General features: G+C 47.9%; 2 protein-coding genes across 2 annotated transcripts in view; one reads left to right on the top strand and one right to left on the bottom strand.

The window, feature by feature from the left end:
- Nucleotides 1-21,774, bottom strand: part of sdc3 (syndecan 3) — a 207,172-nt gene that overhangs the window by 175,533 nt on the left and 9,865 nt on the right. The window lies entirely within an intron of this gene.
- Nucleotides 17,690-21,057, top strand: LOC137342469 (putative uncharacterized protein DDB_G0271982; the record flags this gene model as incomplete). Its single annotated transcript, XM_068006361.1, has 3 exons — nucleotides 17,690-17,764; nucleotides 20,561-20,662; nucleotides 20,977-21,057. Coding segments are annotated over 3 exons (258 nt in total), but the record flags the coding sequence as incomplete, so codon positions are not given.

Below are 21,774 nucleotides of genomic sequence, written 5' to 3' on the forward strand. Positions count from 1 at the left end.
CTGTACTTGCTTATAAACTATTAAATCTCTAACTTCTTCCAGTTCAGATGACCTGAAACGTTAGCTCTGTTTCTCTCTTTGCAGATGCTGCCTGACCTGCTGAGTGTTCCCGGCATTTTCTGTTTTTATTTCTACATTACACTGTTGGGCCATAACAGGGAGCCATCACTTTTTTAGAAAGTAGGTTTTAAAATTTCCACCCATCTACTGATCACTGGTCAACAGGACAGAGATCCCATCAGAACACCTGAGTCGAAACAGGGGGCGTGGGGTCCCACGAGAGGAGAAAACAGTTCAAATCTAGAAGTAAAATATTCGGTGCTTCTATCCTGTGGTTCCCTCCATCTGCTGCACTCTGCACTCTGAGCAAGCCCAGGCTACAAAACTGTGGGTCTACGATGTTGCTATTGGCATAAAGGCTCCCGTTCCAGTTGTGTAGACACACGGAATCAGTCCAGCCCATTTTGCCCCTCTGTGGGTTTCCATATAAAAGCGAGGTGCACACACACACCGACAGAGATGGGCTTTGCTGCCCCCAATCCAAGTATAAAAGCTGGAGAGCAGGGCAGATGAAGACCTCTGGAAGATAATGCAGTCTTAGCGTAGCTGAAAAAAGCATCTAGTGACTGCACTTTATGTACAGGCGGTACCTCAAAATGCCTCAGCTAACAGGGAGCGTGATGGGAGGCAATGTCATTGCAGAGTCAGAGCTGTAACCCCACAGGTCAACAGTTTGAACCCATGAGTAGAGTCAATATTTGTGTTATATGGTCAGTGTGCTGTTAAATCAAAGATAAAGCTGCAGTTATCTCCCACAGGCAGAACACAGATGTGAGATAACAGATTGCACTCACACCAGACACAAATTAATTTTCAATCAGTTACGTATGTGGTCACGCTCTCTACAAACCCGAAAGCTGTGCATGTCCCCGGTTACTTACTAATGTGGCTTTCCGGAAAAGCTTGGCCGGGAGTGGGGGGAAAGAGGAGAAAAAGAAAAGGCCTCGATATTGGCAGCACGACGTCTCTTTTGAGAGAATGGAGACAAATGTAAACGAGCCTCTCCTTGACAGCCTCCTGAGTTAGCCGATCCCAGCCAGAATGGGTCCTGATATTTGGTCTTAGTACCCCAGAGTTTGCGCTTCTCGATCACTGTCCAGTGGCCTGTGCTAGAAAGTTCATGTGTGTGCGCACATCGGGCAAGAACAGGACCAGGCTTGGCTGTGATGCCCTCTGCGGTTGAATAAGCCACCACACTGCCAGTCAAGGCTCGTACAGGAAGGATAGTCACTCGGCCAAGGTACCAGAGGGCTGCCTGCCAGTACCTATGGAACCGTGTCCCAGAAAGGATCAGGAGGGAGACATTTCGGTGGGAGTGGGGGATTGGTGGAAAGTGTAAAATATACATACAATGCTGCACAAACAACAATAGACCGTTCAGCCCCTCGGTCCTGCTGTGCCATTCAATTAGATCAAGGCTAATCTGCACCTCAACCCCCTTTGCCTGCCATTACTCCATATCCCTTGATACACTTATTCATCACTTATTCATCAAGGACAGCTTTAAAGACATGACTGCCATTGTACAGCTGATCAGGAAACGAAGACTGGAAGGTGTTACCTGAAGGCTGGATATGAGGATACGTGTTCTTATGCCCGGGGCTTGTTGCCCATTGTGGTTGGATGGCGGAGCGTCGAGCAGTTGTTTCTGATGTTCTGCACCTCCACCTGATGGTACCACCATTCAATGATTGACGGTGTGTGTCCCGTGCTGTGGTCAGGAAGGTGGTGGTAATACATGCAATCTCCGAGGAGCCCCTAGTGCCCACTGCCCACCGGGCAGGGGCTCAAACCAACACCAGTCGGTTGAGTGACCATCCTCCCGGAGGGGTGGGGCGATGAGGTTAGTGGTGTCCCTAGAATCAAGGTGACTCCAAGTTGGCACACCTGGTAATGGAAGTTCAGAACCAAGTCAATCTTCTGTGACAGACTTGATAATCAGACATCTGAGTCTTAGAGGGCCAGGATACCGTGGATGATCGCCCAGCCAACGTGGGTCTCTGTGGAATCTGGAGGGTAGACCGGTTATTGGGGGCTGGAACTTTTCCTACTCAGCTCCAGATAACCCTGCCGGCCAGTGCCCTAATGGGTAGAGTGGTCCTAACTGGAAAAGCAGCAAGAAGTTGATCAGTCCCCTGCTTTAGGAAACTGCACGGTGTTAGCTGGTTAAACTTCAGCAGCTCCCATCCAAACATGAGGGAGGCGGGGTCCGAAACCTTGGCTCTGCCAACCCCCATAAGCACTTTGTACTCGGGGAAGTGTGACGTGTCCCTAAGGGGAGAGAATGTGCCGACCACGTTGGGCAAGCAGAAACCCTACAGCTTGGTCTAGATTTCTCAAGTCGCTTGAATCAGACACTCAAACATGGCTCACAATTTGATGGGTGAGCCTTGACGATGAGTGGCGGGTTATTCAACAGCAGGGGGAAATCACAGCCCAGCCTGGTCCCGTTCTCGCCCGTTGTGTGCGCACACAAACTTTCCAATTACTGGACATTGATCCAGAAGCAGGCACGACTTCCTGCCTCCAACTGCCCCGCCCCCACCCTCCCACCATTGGTCGCCTGACACGACCATCTTCGCAGTGCCCCACCTTCCCACGGCCAATTGGAAAGCAAACACCCTTTAATTACCCGATTGCATGACGTTTGACTGTCATGGAATGATAAAGCAAAGAAGGAGACCATTTGGCCCATTGTGCCTGGGCTGACTCTTTGAACGAGGCGTCCAATTAGTCCCACTCCCCTGCTCTTTCCTCGTAGCCCTGCAATTTTCCCCCCTTCAAGCATTTATCCAATTCCCTTTCGAAAGTTACTTTTGAATCTGCTTCCACCACCCTTTCAGGCAGAGCATTCTGGATCATTTCAACTCGCTGCGTAAAAAAAAAAAATTCTCCACATCAACCCCTCTGGTTCTTTTGCCAATTACCTTAAATCTGCGTCCTCTGGTCACCGACCCTCCTGCCAGTGGAAAAAGTTTCTCCTCATTTACTCTATCAAAACCCTTCATGATTTCAGCTGGGGTAGCTCGCACATGAAAGGTGGCCGCATGTGTGTGGTACTGAGAGGAAACCGTGTCTTGCGGGACAAGGGTTGCCAACTCAGACTGGACGTATTCCTGGAGGTTTTACTACACGGCCTCCTGCCTCCAATCCTGGTGGCTTGGCTAACCCAAGCTCTCAAAAAACCAGTGGGTAAATTTTAACTATCTCTGAATGCGGAGAATTAATCCTTAGCTCGCGACAGGCTGATTTCTGCGGTGTGTTCAAATGTATTGTCAAGCAGATTAAAGATTGAACTGCACAACAGATTTCCCAGGATCATTTGTTGCAACTATATCGCAGTAATTAGCAGCTGTGTGGGTGACCGAGGCGCAGCCAAAGCACTAGGAGCGCTGATATAAATAATTGCTATCCTGTCTTATTATTGCAAACCAGCATCTCTTAACGATGGGTTTGTGCGGGGGGGGGGGCGAAGGGGGAGGTGCAGCAGGGAGAGTTAAAGTCTTTTTGAAGAGTCTCATTATTTTTGCAAGTGTAAGAACTTGTAGGAAATGAAGCAAAAATCGTGGGGTTGTGAAGGCATTTTCTGCTGCTCTTGGGATATAAATCAAAGGATATTACAGGGTGGTAGGACATGGGAGGTGGGGGGGGGTCGGGCAACTCACAGGAGAATATTATGGGTTACTTCTTGCAATGCACCCGGATGTTATTCAGATTCCAGTGTGTATGTCACATATCAACTAATGGATCGATTATATTTGGAACGTAACAAGCAGTAAGCACCGGGTGTAAGATGAAACGGTGAATATATCACACGAGGACAGTGTGCCATTTACGCCAAGAGGCTAATTATTTATGAAATTGCTTTACAATGTTTCAGACAAGGACAAGAGGTCCTGGGTTTGATTCCTAGTCTGTAGTTTTTTAAAAATTCATTCATGGGATGTGGGATTCACTGGCAAGGTCAGCATTTATTACCCATCCCTAATTGCTCTTGAGAAGATGGTGGTGAGCTGCCTTCTTGTTGTTAGGGAGGGAGTTCCAGGATTTTGCCCCAGCGATGATGAAGGAACGGCCGATATATTTCCAAGTCAGGATGGTGTGTGACTTGGAGGGGAACGTGCAGGTGGTGTTGTTCCCATGCTCCTGCTGCCCTTGTCCTTCGAGGTGGTAGAGGTCGCGGGTTTGGGAGGTGTTGAGTTAGATGATCTCCAGCTGGGACCAGCTTGCACATGAAAGGCGGCCACTTGTGTGCAGTACGGAGAGGAGTCTGTGGAACTAGGGTAACCAACTCTGGTTGGACGTATTCCTGGAGATCTCATCACACGACCTCCCACCTCCAACTGACCTCTCCCCCAACGCTCCCGCCATTGGTCGCCCGACATGTCCATCCTCGCGGTTCCCCACCTTCTCACGGCCAAAAGTGGAAACCGAACAGACTATTCGTTACCCGCTTAGATGATTCTTGACTGTCAGTCAAACAGCTTCCCCCACCACCCACCCCCCCATCTCCAATATTTTTATAACTAATAAACTAAAGTGTTCAAAGAAATGAACTGATCCTTTCCTCCCTGGGTTGCTCACAGCAGTGTTCAGGAGATTAAACTTTAATTCCCAGAGACTCCAGGACAATCCTGGAGGGTTGGCAACCCTAAGTAGAACTGTAGCCCAGAAAGAGGAAAGGAGAGAAAAGAGGGGAACAAAACTGATTTTCTTTTGAGTGAAAGAAATGTTAGACAAATACCAGTTCCTGGATCGCTGACACAACCTGTCCTGCTTTCAGATGCTATCGACTCCGCTATGCGGAGCACAAAGCTTCCCCAGCCAGTCACATACACCAACAGGAGACAACACTTCAGTCGACACAAACCTAACTTCAGACAACGTAATGCAACAAGATTTTCCCCCCCACCAAAATGATTTGGACCAACCTGGATCAATAACCAGGGGTCAAAAGTCACAATTTCCCAGGCAAAGCAGGACCACATGTTCCCCCAGTGATCCTCAGGATAACAAGCAGTCTCTGCAGAGTCAATCCCAACACAGTGCTGGACCAAATTCTACTTTGTGTCATTAAGTCTAAAGTCGTAAACAGTGAGGAAACTTAAAAACATCCACAGAGTGGTCTGGAATCTGTCACGTTCCTTTTGAAACTATGTAAAGATGGTTCTCCGATGTGGAAGTTAGCGCAGCGGCAAAAGGAATGAAAGGTCTTCGAGCCAGGGATAGTTTGTCAGGTCGAATCGGAGAAAGCGGGTAAACCTGCATTATTGGGTTTTGAAATTTCCAGCCTCAACCCGTGCCCTGCATCACAGCCGTTGACTATAACTCAGTGCTGACCTTCCCTCCGACCCTCCTCCTCCTCCTCCTCCTCCTCCTCCCCCCAGCCAGGTATCTGATACACATGGGAACAACCTGCTGCCCACATGTCTTCCTGCAAATCGCTTGATTTGCTGCTGGACTCACGGCCAAAAGGTTAGAATCCCATCAGGGCTTCCACTCAGCAATTACAATGGATGTGGAAAAGTGTTTCCACTTGTGGGCGAGTCTAGCAGAGGGCACAAATAGAAGTTGACCACTAACAGATCAAATAAAGAATTTAGGAAGAATTTCTTTACACAGCGATGAGAATGGGGAGCTCGCTTCCACATGGATGGGTTGATGCAGAGAGCACTGATGCATTTAACGGGAGGCATGATTCTTACTTGGGGGAGAAGGGACTAGAGGGACACGGGGTCAGGGTGGGGAGAGGAAATTAGAATGTGAGGAGGCTTGTGTGGAGTATAAACACCAGCATAGACCAGTTGGGCCGAATGGCCTGATTCTGTGCTGTAGATTCTATGTAACTGGTTAAATTAAGGATTATGTTTTAGGATGTGCGGAGAAAACAGGACTCTGCAGTGACCGAGCAGTGTTTGCCCTACTGTGGAAGCATCTCTAGCTACGTGGACAATGAAACTGGGATAAGTGTAAAAGGCAATAGGCACCCCTTGCCTTATGGAGAGCAACCTTTGCAGGTACACACACTCTCTCTCTCTCTCTCTCTCTCTCTCCCTTCCTCATGCTTCTGTGCGTGATTCTTTTTGGCCCCCAGCAAAATTGGCAAGAGTGAACAAAACATCCAATTTAGCTGCAGCATGATCCATGAAACAGAAGAGGGATTCAGATACCAAGAAAATGCAGCTAGTCATCAGGTTTGGGCTAACTAATACTCACACGCAGACAATTCTGAAGCACTGCTGCTCCTCAAACAGCCTATTGAGAGGCCCAATGGGCAGAGTGTTTAAGATCCTGAATGCTACATTATATGCAGAGTCAATGGGTCAACAGCGGGATTGTTCAAGCTATTAGAAACAAGACTAATTTTCTCCATGACCCAGTCCTCAAATTATCTCACAATTTACATCAACTTCCTGTGGATACAATCAAACACTTCAAACAGTGTGCTTAAAAAGTGGCATAGCCTATCTCACTTTCCCTAGACGCAAAGTTCAGTGTAATGATCAAATCTATTTTCAATCAGAGACTAATATCTTCCGAAAACGCGGCAATTTACATATGGTCCCGGCAAAAAGAATTTTCGAAAGAGCTTGGTACAGGCCAGGGAGTAAAATATATCTAATTATAGGATGGTACAACAGGGAACAGCAAAGGGGGCAAGGAGGAGAGAGAGAGGTGGGGGGAGGAGGAAGAAGGGGGGCAGTTTGAGAATTTGAATTTAGTTTTAAAAATCTGGAAATAAAAAGCTTGGATCAGTAAAAGTGACCATGAGGCTGTCGGATTGTCATAAAAACTCAACTGGTTCACTGGTGTCCTTTAGGGAAGGAAACCTGCCGTCCTTACTCGGTCTGGGTCTATATGTGACTCCAGTCCCACACCAACGTGGTTGACTCTTAATTGCCCTCTGAAGTGGCCTAGAAGCCACTCAGTTGATCAGTGCAACCATGTATGGGCGATTAATGCCGACCTTGCCAGCAACGCCCACATCTCGAGAATGGAAAAAAAAGCAAGTTTGTTCATAACATAAACGCCCACTAAATTAGATTAATGGGTAAACACAATATAATACATGTGCATAATACATATTGTTGTAAGTACTGATAGACTACAGTGCTTTAGGAAGAGATTCAACAGGCTCCCAATAGAGGAAGATACTGGGCAGGGGGAGGGTGCCATGGTGCGAGAGTTAGTTGAGTTTGTCGTGATGTATTACGGACAATGGTATTCCCAGAGCTTGATTGCCTTTGGGAATTGGGGAGGAATTTCCCAGAGCTTTTCCTCCCATAACCACCAAAGGCAGATGAACCAATCAGTCATTCACCTCAGGGTCAGGATGGTTGCTGTGCACATAATGGTCGGTGCACTTTGATGTAATTCATTGGGTATCTCAATGCAATGAGGTGCAATATAAATGTGAAATCAGTATCAGGTCCCAAAACACTAAACCGAATGATAACACTTTTATCCCCCATCGGTTTTCTTTCCTCTTCATTCTTGCTTGTTCCTTGCTCAAGTGTCATTCTTCATGTCTGACTTCAGACAGTGAGGGTCAGTCTGCTATTAAACTCCTGGGAGGGGGCACACAACAACAAATGAAAGCAACAACTTGCATTTATATAGCGCCTTTAATGTAGTAAAAACGTCCACATGGTGTTTCACAGGAGTGTTATCAGGCAAAATTTGCCGCATAAAGATATATTAGGACAGGTAAACAAAAGCTTGGTCAAAGAGGCAGGTTTTAAGGAGCGTCTTAAAGGAGAGAGAGGCGGAGAGGTGTAGGGAGGGAATTCCAGAGCTCAGGGCCTAGGCAGCTGAAGGCACGGCCGCCAATGGTGGAGCGAAGAAAATCAGGGATGCGCAAGAGGCCAGAATTGGAGGAGCGCAGAGATCCCGGGAGGGTTGTAGGGCTGGAGGAGGTTACAGAGATAGGGAAGGGGGCGAGGCCAGGGAGGGATTTGAAAACAAGGATGAGAATTTTTTTAAATTGAGACATTGCCGGACCGGGAACCAATGTAGGTCAGCGAGCACAGGGGTGATGGGTGAACAGGACTTGGGTGTGAGTTAGGATACAGGCAGCAGAGTTTTGGGTGTAAGAGTTTAAATGCAAGTTGCTATAGACACTTAAAGACAAAAAAAATCAATGCAGACCCTACTTTGCAAATGATTGACTGGTGAAAGTCTACTGGCCAAATGGTGGATTCCTCCAATTGACTAGTGAATGAGATGGACTGTGGAGCACAGGCGTGAGTTTGCATATTTCAACCCTTAATAAAAATCACCGTTTCTGCTAATTTAATCCCAGAAAGGTTTAGATTGATTTTTTTTCCATTCTCCCCCCAGGCATTTACAGATATTCCAATTAAACACAAACAGCGTAAATCAGATGAAATCTCAGATTGTTAATAGATAGGAGCAGCACTCGCAGATGGACGATTCTGCTTGTCCTCGTTATTAATTTGTATGGATTGTTAAACCTTTCGAGTCAGTCTGTATAATGATGGCTGTGAGCCCATCTCCTGATTACGTGAATCTACAGACTTTTGCCATTTTACTGAATTTGTAGATCTTAGAACTTGTACAGAATAGGCAAATTGTATCAAATATAAATTCAGTTAAATCCTTCACTCTGACTTTCACCAACCCCCTGCTTTTCTTTGAGGAACAAAGAACTTGCATTTATATAGCGCCTTTCACGACCTCAGGACGTCCCAACGCATTTCACAGCCAATGATGTACTTTTGAAGTGTAGTCACTGTTGCAACATAGGAAATGCGGCAGCCAATTTGTGCACAGCAAAATCCCACAAACAGCAATGAGATAAATGATCAGATAATCTGTTTGTTTTAGTGATGTTGTTTGAGTGATAAATTTTAGCCAGGACACGGGGAGAACAGCCCTGCTCTTCTTCAAAATAGTGGCCATGGGATCTTTTACATCCATCTAAGGGGGCAAACAGGGCCTCTGTTTAACAGCTTATCCGAAAGACAGCACCTCCAACAGTGAAGCACTCTGTCCTATAATGAACTGTCAGTCTGGATTACAGCTCTCGTCTTGAGCTTGAACCCACGAGTTTCCGACTCAAAGGCGAGAGTGCCACCGACTGACCCATGGCTGACACCATACGGGCCAAAGGATCCCAGGTTCAATTCCTTGCCCTGTGGTGAGTTAGCTGATCTCAGCTAAGGTGACTGTAGGGACTTTTACAATTGGCCACAGTACGTCTTGGCTGCAGGGGGGAAGTTAGCCAGAATTCCAGCTCCTTTGTTACCTGTGCGCATACATAGCGAGGTCAGGATCGAGCTCGGCTGTGATGCCTTCCATGGTCAAACAGCTGGGGCAGAAGGAAGAACTCCATTCGTCACTTATGTGTAGCAACAGCATAAATGCATCCAAAAAGAGCATATGTACAGCAGTGCTACACAAAACAATGCTTTTCCCACCTCACTGTCTCATGGTCACAAGGGAGAGGTACCGCAGGGAATACAAGTGTCTGTGTAAATGCACATCAGGGACATCTAACTAACATACGAGTTAAGAGCAGGAGTAGGCCATTCGGCCCCTCGAGCCTGCTCTGCCATTTGATAAGATCATGGCTGATCTGATTGTGACCTCAACCCTACTTTCCCGTCTACCTACTATAACCTTTGACTCCCTTGCTAATCAGGAATCTATCTAACTCAGCCTTAAAAATATTCAATGACCTTGCCTCCACCCCTCTCTGGGGAAGGGAGTTCCACAGACTCACAACCCTCTGAGAGAAAAAAATTCTCCTCATCTCCATCTTAAATGGGAGACCCCTTATTTTTAAACTGTGGCCCCTAGTTCTAGTCTCTCCCACAAGGGGAAACATCCTCTCAGCATCTACCCCTTCAAGTCCCCTCAGGATCTTATATGTTTCAATAAGATCACCTCTCATTCTTCCAAATTCCAATGTATACAGGCCCAACTTGTCCAACCTTTCCACATAAGATAACTCCCTCATCCCAGGAATCAGTCAAGTGAACCTTCTCTGAACCGCCTCTAAGGCAATTATGTCCTTTCTTAAATGAGGAGACCAAAACTGCACACAGTATTCTAGATGTGGTCTCACCAATGCCCTGTACAACTGTAGCAAAACATCTCTACTTTTATATTCCATTCCCCTTGCAATAAATGACAACATTCCATTTGCCTTCCTAATCACTTGCTGTACCTGCATACTAACTTTTTGTGATTCACATACCAGGACACCCAGATCCCTCTGTACCTCAGAGTTCTGCAATCCCTCTCCATTTAAATTATATATTGCTCTTCTATTCCTCCAGCCAAAGTGGACAAGTTCACATTTTCCCACATTATACTCCATCTGCCAAATTTTTGCCCACTCACTTAACCTATCTATATCCCTTTGCAAACTCTTTATGTCCTCCTCACAACTTACTTTCCTACCTACCTTTGTGTCATCAGCAAATTTAGCAACCATACATTCGGTCCCTTCATCCAAATCATTGATATTGTAAATAGTTGAGGCCCAAGCACTGATCCCTGTGGCACTCCACTCATTACATCTTGCCAACCTGAAAATGACCCATTTATGCCTACTCTCTGTTTCCTGTTAGCTAACCAATCCTTTATCCATGCTAATATGTTACCCCCTACAACATGAGGTCTTATTTTGTGTAGTAGCCTTTGATGTGGCACCTTGTCAAAAGCCTTCTGGAAATCCAAATACACCACATTCACAGGATCCCCTTTATCCACGATGCTTGTTACTTCCTCAAAGAACACCAATAAATTAGTCAAACACGATTTCCCTTTCACAAAGCCATGTTGATTCTGCCTGATTGCACTGAGATTTTCTAAGTGCCCTGCTTTAACCTCCTTAATAATAGATTCTAGCATTTTCCCTATGACAGATGTTAAGCTAACTGGCCTGTAGTTTCCTGCTTTCTGTCTCCCACCTTTCTTGAATAGAGGAGTTACATTCGCTATTTTCCAATCTGATGGGTCCCGTCCAGAATCTAAGGAATTTTGGATAATTAATACCAATGCATCTACTATCTCTGCAGCTACTTCTGTTTAGACCTTAGGATGAAGTCCGTCAGGATCTGGGGACTTGTTAGCTTTTAGTTGCAATATTTTTTTCAGAACCCTTTCCCTGGTGATTGTAAATGTTTTAAGTTCTTCCCTCCCTTTCACCTCTTGATTCACAATTATTTCTGGCATGATATTTGTATCCTCTACAGTGAAGACGGACGCAAAATATCTGTTCAATTCATCCGCCATTTCCTTGTTCTCCATTATTAATTCCCCAGTCTCACTCTCTAGAGGACCAATGCTCACTTAACTTACTCTTTTCCTTTTTAAATACCTGTAGAAACTCTTACTATCTGTTTCAGGAGACAGGGCTGGGGGAAGAAAATTAAAGAGGACGGACGAGGAAAGTTATAATTATTAATGTATCACAAAAGGATCTTCCGGAAACAGAATAAAGGAAAGATTGCTAAATTATGGACAGAATTTTCCACCTTGTAAAACAGAAGGGGAGAATTTCACTTCACTTCACCATCTAATCACATTACTATCTAGACACATTATTCTTTCTCTATATAATAGGTTTAAAATGATTTAAAATAAAAATAATAAGCGTTGGCTGGGAGTGAAGTGCATAACTGATATTAGATTACAGCCTTCGAGTTACTTGCTGGTGTCAGTTGTTTTGATATACAGTATATAGTTTCAGATTGTATTATTTGTTTTGCATCAGCAAAGACCACTTGCAGAAGGTGCTGATTCTGAGTCGCTGCATAGTGTGTCCACACAGCAGGATTACTGCTGCAAACTTATCATCAATAAAGAGTCAGTAGAAACTTTGTGTACAGTAAATGCAATCACGAACTGCACAAAGTCTTAAAGTGCCCTCATTGCCCCCAAAGGTCAGTCTGGTGGGGCCCACCATCTATTTACCAATCTGTTCACTTCAAACATGATGGACGAGGCCAACCCAGATGTGGGGAGTAAAAAGTGTGGGAAGACACCTCCTTACAGCAGCTGTGGAACAGTTTAACGGACGAGGGATTTATTGCATGTTACATGCTTTCGCCTCAGGTGGGTTACTATAGATGTAATAAAACCGATTTTGATCTCTTTATAGTCTACAGGTGGAACTGAAATATAGACACTTGCTCACACAGCATAGCCCACACAGGCTCATAAACCCCAGGTTACTGAGGTCAGCTGGAGTACAGTCACTTTGGACCAGTGCCAGTTCAATTGTGCCTGTACTTCCTCAGACATGAATCATCTGGGAGATGCAATAGAGGCTTGAATTATGTGCCCGAATTAAGCTTCAGTATATTATGTACACACACGGAGCCACAGTGGTACATGCAGTAGGCAACATTTAGCTCTCCATTTATATATAGCAGTCTAGGAATGTATCTATGTGTCTCACACAGATACAGCCAGTCATCACTCAGCTGCCCCTAGAAGAATGACATCAGTCTCTTAACTGGGACTTTGTTGGATTTTAATTAAGTTAAAATTCAAGATTACATTTTTTTAGACCCAGCAGAGACTGCCTTTAGACTGAGATGTCCTGCTTCCCATTCAAACGAGGATTCCATGAGGAATCAGCACCAGCTTCATTAGACCAAATGTCTGCTTTGCTCTTCAGGGGTCACCCATTACTTCATCAGGTTTTTATTAACTTTGATTTTCTTTTTTGGTTGGGGGTGGGGTCCTATCCTCCCCAGCTTTCAGCAAAGGAAGAATTTTGCATTTCTATAGCGCCTTTCACAACCTCAGGACATCCCCAAAGCCCTTCATATCTAATGAAGTACTTTTGAAGTGTAGTCACTGTTGTAATTTGGGGAAACGGGGCAGCCAATTTGTGCACAGTAAGATCCCACAAACAGTGTTGAGATGATGATCATCTGTTTGAGGGATAAATATTGGCCAGGACACCGGGGAGAACTCCCCTGCTCTCCTTCGTACTGGAGTGTCAGCCTAGATGATGTGCTCAAGTCTCTGGAGTGGGATGTGAACCTACAACCCTCTAACTCAGAGGCGAGAGTGCTACCCACTGCGCCATGACGTACCCAAACATTACCACCAAAGTTTAGGTCAAACTAAATTTGAGCGTCCAACCTTTTCTCCCTATTCCAGCCCAAACATTTGCTTTCTTAATACATTGTGTATCGATCGGCACGATATAAACACACTGAGAGACAATCCCAAGGGTCAATGCAACAAGCAAATCCTCCAACAAGTCTGCACACCTTCAAATGACTCACTTGCACGTCAATGGTTAACCGCTCCTAAAAAAAGAAAATCACTCACTCTAACTGGAGCACAGAAACCTCACATTGCCAATAAATATCATTTGATTTTCTCCACCGTGATCTCAGCGACCCTGCTGAATCCAAATGTTATTAACCAGCATCCAAGAAAGTGCATTTGGAGCAGGAGAGAGAGGGTGGATGAGAGAGAGAGAGAGAGAGAGAGAGAGAGAGATAGGAGGAGACAAGAGAGTGAGAGAGAGAGAGAAGGAGACAAGAGAGAGAGAGAGAGAGAAGACAAGAGAGAGAGAGAGAGAAGACAAGAGAGAGAGAGAGAGAAGACGAGAGAGAGAGAGAGAGGAGACAAGCGAGAGAGAGAAGACGAGAGAGAGAGAGAGAGGAGACGAGAGAGAGGAGACGAGAGAGAGAGAGAGAGGAGACGAGAGAGAGAGAGGAGACGAGAGAGAGAGAGAGAGGAGACGAGAGAGAGGAGACGAGAGAGAGAGAGAGAGGAGACGAGAGAGAGAGAGGAGACGAGAGAGAGAGAGAGAGGAGACGAGAGAGAGCGAGAGAGGAGACGAGAGAGAGCGAGAGAGAGGAGACGAGAGAGAGCGAGAGAGAGGAGACGAGAGAGAGAGGAGACAAGAGAGAGAGAGAGAGAGGAGACAAGAGAGAGAGAGAGAGAGAGGGGACAAGAGAGAGAGAGAGAGAGAGAGGAGACAAGAGAGAGAGAGAGAGAGAGGAGGCAAGAGAGAGAGAGAGAAGACAAGAGAGAGAGAGAGAGGAGACGAGAGAGAGGAGACAAGAGAGAGAGATAGAGAGAGAGAGGAGACAAGAGAGAGATAGAGAGAGAGAGGAGACAAGAGAGAGAGAGAGGTGACAAGAGTGAGAGAGAGAGAGAGAGGAGACGAGAGAGAGAGAGAGAGGTGACAAGAGTGAGAGAGAGAGAGAGAGGAGACGAGAGAGGGAGAGAGAGTAGACGAGAGAGAGAGAGGGAGGAGACGAGAGAGAGAGAGGAGACGAGAGAGAGAGAGGAGACGAGAGAGAGAGAGGAGACGAGAGAGAGAGGAGAAGAGAGAGAGAGAGAGGAGACGAGAGAGAGAGAGAGGAGACGAGAGAGAGAGGAGACGAGAGAGAGAGAGGAGACGAGAGAGAGAGAGGGAGGGAGGAGACAAGAGAGAGAGAGGAGACAAGAGAGAGAGAGAGAGAGGAGACAAGAGTGAGAGAGAGAGGAGACAAGAGAGAGAGAGAGGCAACAAGAGAGAGAGACGAGAGAGAGAGGAGATGAGAGAGAGAGGAGACAAGAGAGAGAGAGGAGACGAGAGAGAGAGAGAGAGAGGAGACGAGAGAGAGAGAGAGGAGACGAGAGAGAGAGAGAGGAGACGAGAGAGAGAGAGAGGAGACGAGAGAGAGAGAGAGGAGACGAGAGAGAGAGAAGACAAGAGAGAGAGAGAGAGAGGAGACAAGAGAGAGGAGACGAGAGAGAGGAGACGAGAGAGAGAGAGAGGAGACGAGATAGAGAGAGAGGAGACGAGATAGAGAGAGAGGAGACGAGAGAGAGAGAGAGGAGATGAGAGAGAGAGAGGACAAGAGAGAGAGAGAGAAGACAAGAGAGAGAGAGGAGACGAGAGAGAGAGAGGAGACGAGAGAGAGAGAGGAGACGAGCGAGAGAGGGAGGAGACGAGCGAGAGAGAGCGAGGAGACGAGCGAGAGAGAGAGAGGAGACGAGCGAGAGAGAGAGAGGAGACGAGCGAGAGAGAGAGAGGAGACGAGCGAGAGAGAGAGAGAGGAGACGAGAGAGAGAGAGAGGAGACGAGAGAGAGAGAGAGAGAGGAGACGAGAGAGAGAGAGGAGACGAGAGAGAGAGAGAGGAGACGAGAGAGAGAGAGAGGAGACGAGAGAGAGAGAGAGGAGACGAGAGAGAGAGAGGAGACGAGAGAGAGAGAGGAGACAAGAGAGAGAGAGAGGAGACAAGAGAGAGAGAGGGAGAGAGGAGACAAGAGAGGGAGAGAGGAGACAAGAGAGGGAGAGAGGAGACAAGAGAGGGAGAGAGGAGACAAGAGAGGGAGAGAGGAGACAAGAGAGAGAGAGGAGACAAGAGTGAGAGAGAGAGGAGACAAGAGTGAGAGAGAGAGGAGACAAGAGTGAGAGAGAGAGGAGACAAGAGTGAGAGAGAGAGGAGACAAGAGTGAGAGAGAGAGAGGAGACGAGAGAGAGAGGAGACGAGAGAGAGAGGAGACGAGAGAGAGAGGAGACGAGAGAGAGAGGAGACGAGAGAGAGAGGAGACGAGAGAGAGAGAGGAGACGAGAGAGAGGAGACAAGAGAGAGCGATAGAGAGAGGAGACAAGAGAGAGAGAGAGGTGACAAGAGTGAGAGAGAGAGAGAGAGAGAGGAGACGAGAGAGAGAGAGAGGAGACGAGCAAGAGAGAGAGAGGAGACGAGAGAGAGAGAGGAGACGAGAGAGAGAGAGGAGACGAGAGAGAGAGAGAGGAGACGAGAGAGAGAGGAGACGAGAGAGAGAGAGGAGACAAGAGAGAGAGAGAGGGAGAGAGGAGACAAGAGAGGGAGAGAGGAGACAAGAGAGGGAGAGAGGAGACAAGAGAGAGAGAGGAGACAAGAGTGAGAGGGAGAGGAGACAAGAGTGAGAGAGAGAGGAGACAAGAGTGAGAGAGAGAGAGGAGACGAGAGAGAGAGGAGACGAGAGAGAGAGAGGAGACGAGAGAGAGGAGACAAGAGAGAGCGATAGAGAGAGGAGACAAGAGAGAGAGAGAGGAGACGAGAGAGAGAGAGAGGAGACGAGAGAGAGAGAGAGGAGACGAGAGAGAGAGAGAGAGGAGACGAGAGAGAGAGAGAGAGGAGACGAGAGAGAGAGAGAGGAGACGAGAGAGAGAGAGAGGAGACGAGAGAGAGAGAGGAGACGAGAGAGAGAGAGGAGACGAGAGAGAGAGAGAGGAGATGAGAGAGAGAGAGGAGACGAGAGAGAGAGAGGAGACAAGAGTGAGAGAGGAGACAAGAGTGAGAGAGGAGACAAGAGTGAGAGAGGAGACAAGAGTGAGAGAGAGAGAGGAGGCCAGAGAGAGAGAGAGAGAGCGAGGAGACGAGAGAGAGAGAGAGGAGACGAGAGGGAGGAGACAAGAGAGAGAGATAGAGAGAGAGAGGAGACAAGAGTGAGAGAGAGAGAGAGGAGACAAGAGAGAGAGAGAGGAGACGAGAGAGAGAGAGAGAGAGGAGACGAGGGAGAGAGAGAGGAGACGAGAGAGAGAGGAGACGAGAGAGAGAGGAGACGAGAGAGAGAGAGGAGACAAGAGAGAGAGAGAGAGGAGACAAGAGTGAGAGAGAGAGAGAGAGGAGACGAGAGAGAGAGAGCGAGGAGACGAGAGAGAGAGAGAGGAGACGAGAGAGAGAGGAGACAAAAGAGAGAGAGGAGACAAGAGTGAGAGAGAGAGGAGACAAGAGTGAGAGAGAGAGAGGAGACAAGAGTGAGAGAGAGAGAGGAGACGAGAGAGAGGAGACAAGAGAGAGCGATAGAGAGAGGAGACAAGAGAGAGCGATAGAGAGAGGAGACGAGAGAGAGAGAGAGGAGACGAGAGAGAGAGAGAGGAGACGAGAGAGAGAGAAGACGAGAGAGAGAGAGAGGAGACGAGAGAGAGAGGAGACGAGAGAGAGAGGAGACGAGAGAGAGAGAGAGGAGACGAGAGAGAGAGAGGAGACGAGAGAGAGAGAGGAGACGAGAGAGAGAGAGAGGAGACAAGAGAGAGAGAGGAGACAAGAGTGAGAGAGGAGACGAGAGAGAGAGAGAGGAGACAAGAGAGAGAGAGGAGACAAGAGTGAGAGAGAGAGAGGAGGCCAGAGAGAGAGAGAGCGAGGAGACGAGAGAGAGAGAGAGGAGACGAGAGGGAGGAGACAAGAGAGAGAGATAGAGAGAGAGAGGAGACAAGAGTGAGAGAGAGAGAGAGAGGAGACAAGAGAGAGAGAGAGAGAGGAGACGAGAGAGAGGAGACGAGTGAGAGAGGAGACGAGAGAGAGAGAGGAGACGAGAGAGAGAGAGGAGACGAGAGAGAGAGAGAGAGGAGACGAGAGAGAGAGAGAGGAGACGAGAGAGAGAGAGAGAGGAGACGAGAGAGCGAGAGAGAGGAGACGAGAGAGAGAGAGAGGAGACGAGAGAGAGAGGAGACGAGAGAGAGAGGAGACGAGAGAGAGAGAGGAGACAAGAGTGAGAGAGAGAGAGAGGAGACGAGAGAGAGAGAGAGAGAGAGCGAGGAGACGAGAGAGAGAGGAGATGAGAGAGAGAGAGGAGACAAAAGAGAGAGAGGAGACAAAAGAGAGAGAGAGAGGAGATGAGAGAGAGAGAGAGAGCGAGGAGACGAGAGAGGGAGAGAGAGAGAGGAGACAAGAGAGAGAAAGAGACAGGAGACAAGAGAGAGAGAGGAGACAAGAGAGAGAGGAGACAAGAGAGAGGGATAGAGAGGAGACAAGAGAGAGGGATAGAGAGGAGACAAGAGAGAGAAAGAGACAGGAGACAAGAGAGAGAGAGGTGACAAAAGAGAGAGAGGAGACAAGAGAGAGAGAGGAGACAAGAGAGATGAGACAAGAGAGAGAGCGAGAGAGGAGACAAGAGAGAGAGCGAGAGAGGAGACAAGAGAGAGAGAGGAGACAAGAGAGAGAGAGAGGAGACAAGAGAGAGAGAGAGGAGACAAGAGAGAGATCGAGAGAGGAGACACGAGAGAGAGAGAGGAGACACGAGAGAGAGAAAGAGAGGAGACACGAGAGAGAGAAAGAGAGGAGACACGAGAGAGAGAAAGAGAGGAGACACGAGAGAGAGAAAGAGAGGAGACACGAGAGAGAGAAAGAGAGGAGACACGAGAGAGAGAAAGAGAGGAGACACGAGAGAGAGAAAGAGAGGAGACACGAGAGAGAGAAAGAGAGGAGACACGAGAGAGAGAAAGAGAGGAGACACGAGAGAGAGAAAGAGAGGAGACACGAGAGAGAGAAAGAGAGGAGACACGAGAGAGAGAAAGAGAGGAGACACGAGAGAGAGAGAGGAGACACGAGAGAGAGAGAGGAGACACGAGAGAGAGGAGTCACGAGAGAGAGGAGTCACGAGAGAGAGAGAGGAGACACGAGAGAGAGAAAGAGAGGAGACACGAGAGAGAGAAAGAGAGGAGACACGAGAGAGAGAAAGAGAGGAGACACGAGAGAGAGAAAGAGAGGAGACACGAGAGAGAGAAAGAGAGGAGACACGAGAGAGAGAAAGAGAGGAGACACGAGAGAGAGAAAGAGAGGAGACACGAGAGAGAGAGAGGAGACACGAGAGAGAGAGAGGAGACACGAGAGAGAGAGAGGAGACACGAGAGAGAGAGAGGAGACACGAGAGAGAGAGAGAGAGAGAAGACAGGAGTGAGAGAGAAGACACACGAGAGAGAGAGGACACAAGAGAGTGAGAGGACACAAGAGAGTGAGAGGACACAAGAGAGTGAGAGGACACAAGAGAGAGAGAGGACACAAGAGAGAGAGAGGACACAAGAGAGAGAGAGGACACAAGAGAGAGAGAGGACACAAGAGAGAGAGAGGACACAAGAGAGAGAGAGGACACAAGAGAGAGAGAGGACACAAGAGAGAGAGAGGACACAAGAGAGAGAGAGGACACAAGAGAGAGAGAGGACACAAGAGAGAGAGAGGACACAAGAGAGAGAGAGGACACAAGAGAGAGAGAGGACACAAGAGAGAGAGAGGACACAAGAGAGAGAGAGGACACAAGAGAGAGAGAGGACACAAGAGAGAGAGAGGACACAAGAGAGAGAGAGGACACAAGAGAGAGAGAGGTGACATGAGAGAGAGAGAGAGGGGACACACGAGAGAGAGAGAGAGAGGGAGAGAGAAGACGAGAGAGAGAGAGGGAGAGAGAAGACAAGAGAGAGAGGAGACACGAGAGAGAGCGAGGAGACACGAGAGAGAGAGGAGACACGGGAGAGAGAGAGAGAGTGGAGACACGAGAGAGAGAGAGAGAGGAGACACGAGAGAGAGAGAGAGTGGAGACACGAGAGAGAGAGAGAGAGAGTGGAGACACGAGAGAGAGAGAGAGTGGTGACACGAGAGAGAGAGAGAGAGTGGAGACACGAGAGAGAGTGTGGAGACACGAGAGAGAGAGAGACTGGAGACATGAGAGAGGAGACACGAGAGAGAGAGGAGACACGAGAGAGAGAGAGAAAGAAGAGACACGAAAGGAGAAATAAGAAACACGAGAGAGAGAGAAAGAGACACGAGAGTGAGAGAGAGACACGAGAGAGAGAAAGAAGAGACACGAGAGAGAGAGAAAGAAGAGACACGAGAGAGAGAGAAGGAAGAGACACGAGAGAGAGAGAAAGAAGAGACACGAGAGAGAGAGAAGGAAGAGACACGAGAGAGAGAGAAAGAGAAACGAGAGATAGAGAAAGAGGAGAAACGAGAGAGAGAGAAAGAGGCAACGCGAGAGAGAGAGGAGACACGGGAGAGAGAGAGAGAAAAAGAGGATGCGAGGGAGAGAGAGAAAGAGGAGACACGAGAGAAAGAGAGAGAGAGGAGACACGAAAGAGAGAGAGCGGAGACACAAGAAGGAGAGAGAGCGGAGACACGGGAGAGAGAGAGAGGAGACACGTGAGAGACATGAGAGAGAGAAAAAGAAAAAGGAGAAACGAGAGAGCGAGAAAGAGGAGATGAGAGAGAAAGGGAGACATGAGAAAGAGGAGACAGGAGAGAGAGAGGAGACACAAGAGAGGAAGAGGAGATACAAGAGAGAGAGTGAGAGAAAGAGCAGACATGAGAAAGAGGAGACACAATAGAGAAAGAGGAGACACGAGAGAGAGAAAGAGAGAGAGAGAGAGAGAGAGAGAGGAGACACGAGAGAGAGAGGAGACACGAGAGAGAGATGAGACACAAGAGAGAGATGAGACACAAGAGAGATGAGACACGAAGAGAGAGAGAAAAAGAGGAGACACGAGAGAGAGAGCAAAAGAGACACAAGAGAGAGAGGGAGAGAAGACGAGAGAGAGAGAAAAAGAGGAGACACGAGAGAGAGAGAGAAAAAAGGAGACACGAGCGAGAGAGAAGACACGAGAGAGAGAGAAAAAGAGAAGACACGAGAGAGAGAGAGAAAAAGAGGAGACATGAGAGAGAGAGAGAGAAAAAAATGAGACACGAGAGAGAAAGAGAGAAAAAGAGGAGACACGAGAGAGAGAGAGAACAAAAAATGAGACACGAGAGAGAAAGAGAGAAAAAGAGGAGACACGAGAGAGAGAGAGAACAAAAGGAGACACGAGAGAGAGAGAAGACACGAGAGAGAGAGAGAGAAAAAGAGACACGAGAGAGAGAGAGCGAGAAAGAGGAGACACGAGAGAGAGAGAGAGAGGAGACACGAGAGAGAAAGAGAGAGGAGACTCAAGAGAGAGAAGACACAAGAGAGAAGACACGAGAGAGAGAGGACACACGAGAGAGAGAGGACACACGAGAGAGAGAGAAGACAGGAGTGAGAGAGAAGACACACGAGAGAGAGAGAACACAAGAGAGTGAGAAGACACAAGAGAGAGAGAGGACACAAGAGAGAGAGAGGACACAAGAGAGAGAGAGGACACAAGAGAGAGAGAGGACACAAGAGAGAGAGAGGACACAAGAGAGAGAGAGGAGACACGAGAGAGAGAGAAAGAGGAGACACGAGAGAGAGAGAGAGAGGAGACACGAGAGAGAAAGAGAGAGGAGACTCAAGAGAGAGAAGACACAAGAGAGAAGACACGAGAGAGAGAGGACACACGAGAGAGAGAGGACACACGAGAGAGAGAGAAGACAGGAGTGAGAGAGAAGACACACGAGAGAGAGAGAACACAAGAGAGTGAGAAGACACAAGAGAGAGAGAGGACACAAGAGAGAGAGAGGACACAAGAGAGAGAGAGGACACAAGAGAGAGAGAGGACACAAGAGAGAGAGAGGACACAAGAGAGAGAGAGGAGACAAGAGAGAGAGAGAGGTGACAAGAGTGAGAGAGAGAGAGAGAGAGAGGAGACGAGAGAGAGAGAGAGGAGACGAGCAAGAGAGAGAGAGGAGACGAGAGAGAGAGAGGAGACGAGAGAGAGAGAGGAGACGAGAGAGAGAGAGAGGAGACGAGAGAGAGAGGAGACGAGAGAGAGAGAGGAGACAAGAGAGAGAGAGAGGGAGAGAGGAGACAAGAGAGGGAGAGAGGAGACAAGAGAGGGAGAGAGGAGACAAGAGAGAGAGAGGAGACAAGAGTGAGAGGGAGAGGAGACAAGAGTGAGAGAGAGAGGAGACAAGAGTGAGAGAGAGAGAGGAGACGAGAGAGAGAGGAGACGAGAGAGAGAGAGGAGACGAGAGAGAGGAGACAAGAGAGAGCGATAGAGAGAGGAGACAAGAGAGAGAGAGAGGAGACGAGAGAGAGAGAGAGGAGACGAGAGAGAGAGAGAGGAGACG

The sequence above is a fragment of the Heptranchias perlo genome, chromosome 26 (assembly GCF_035084215.1).
Source record: "Heptranchias perlo isolate sHepPer1 chromosome 26, sHepPer1.hap1, whole genome shotgun sequence".
Lineage (NCBI taxonomy): Eukaryota > Metazoa > Chordata > Chondrichthyes > Hexanchiformes > Hexanchidae > Heptranchias > Heptranchias perlo.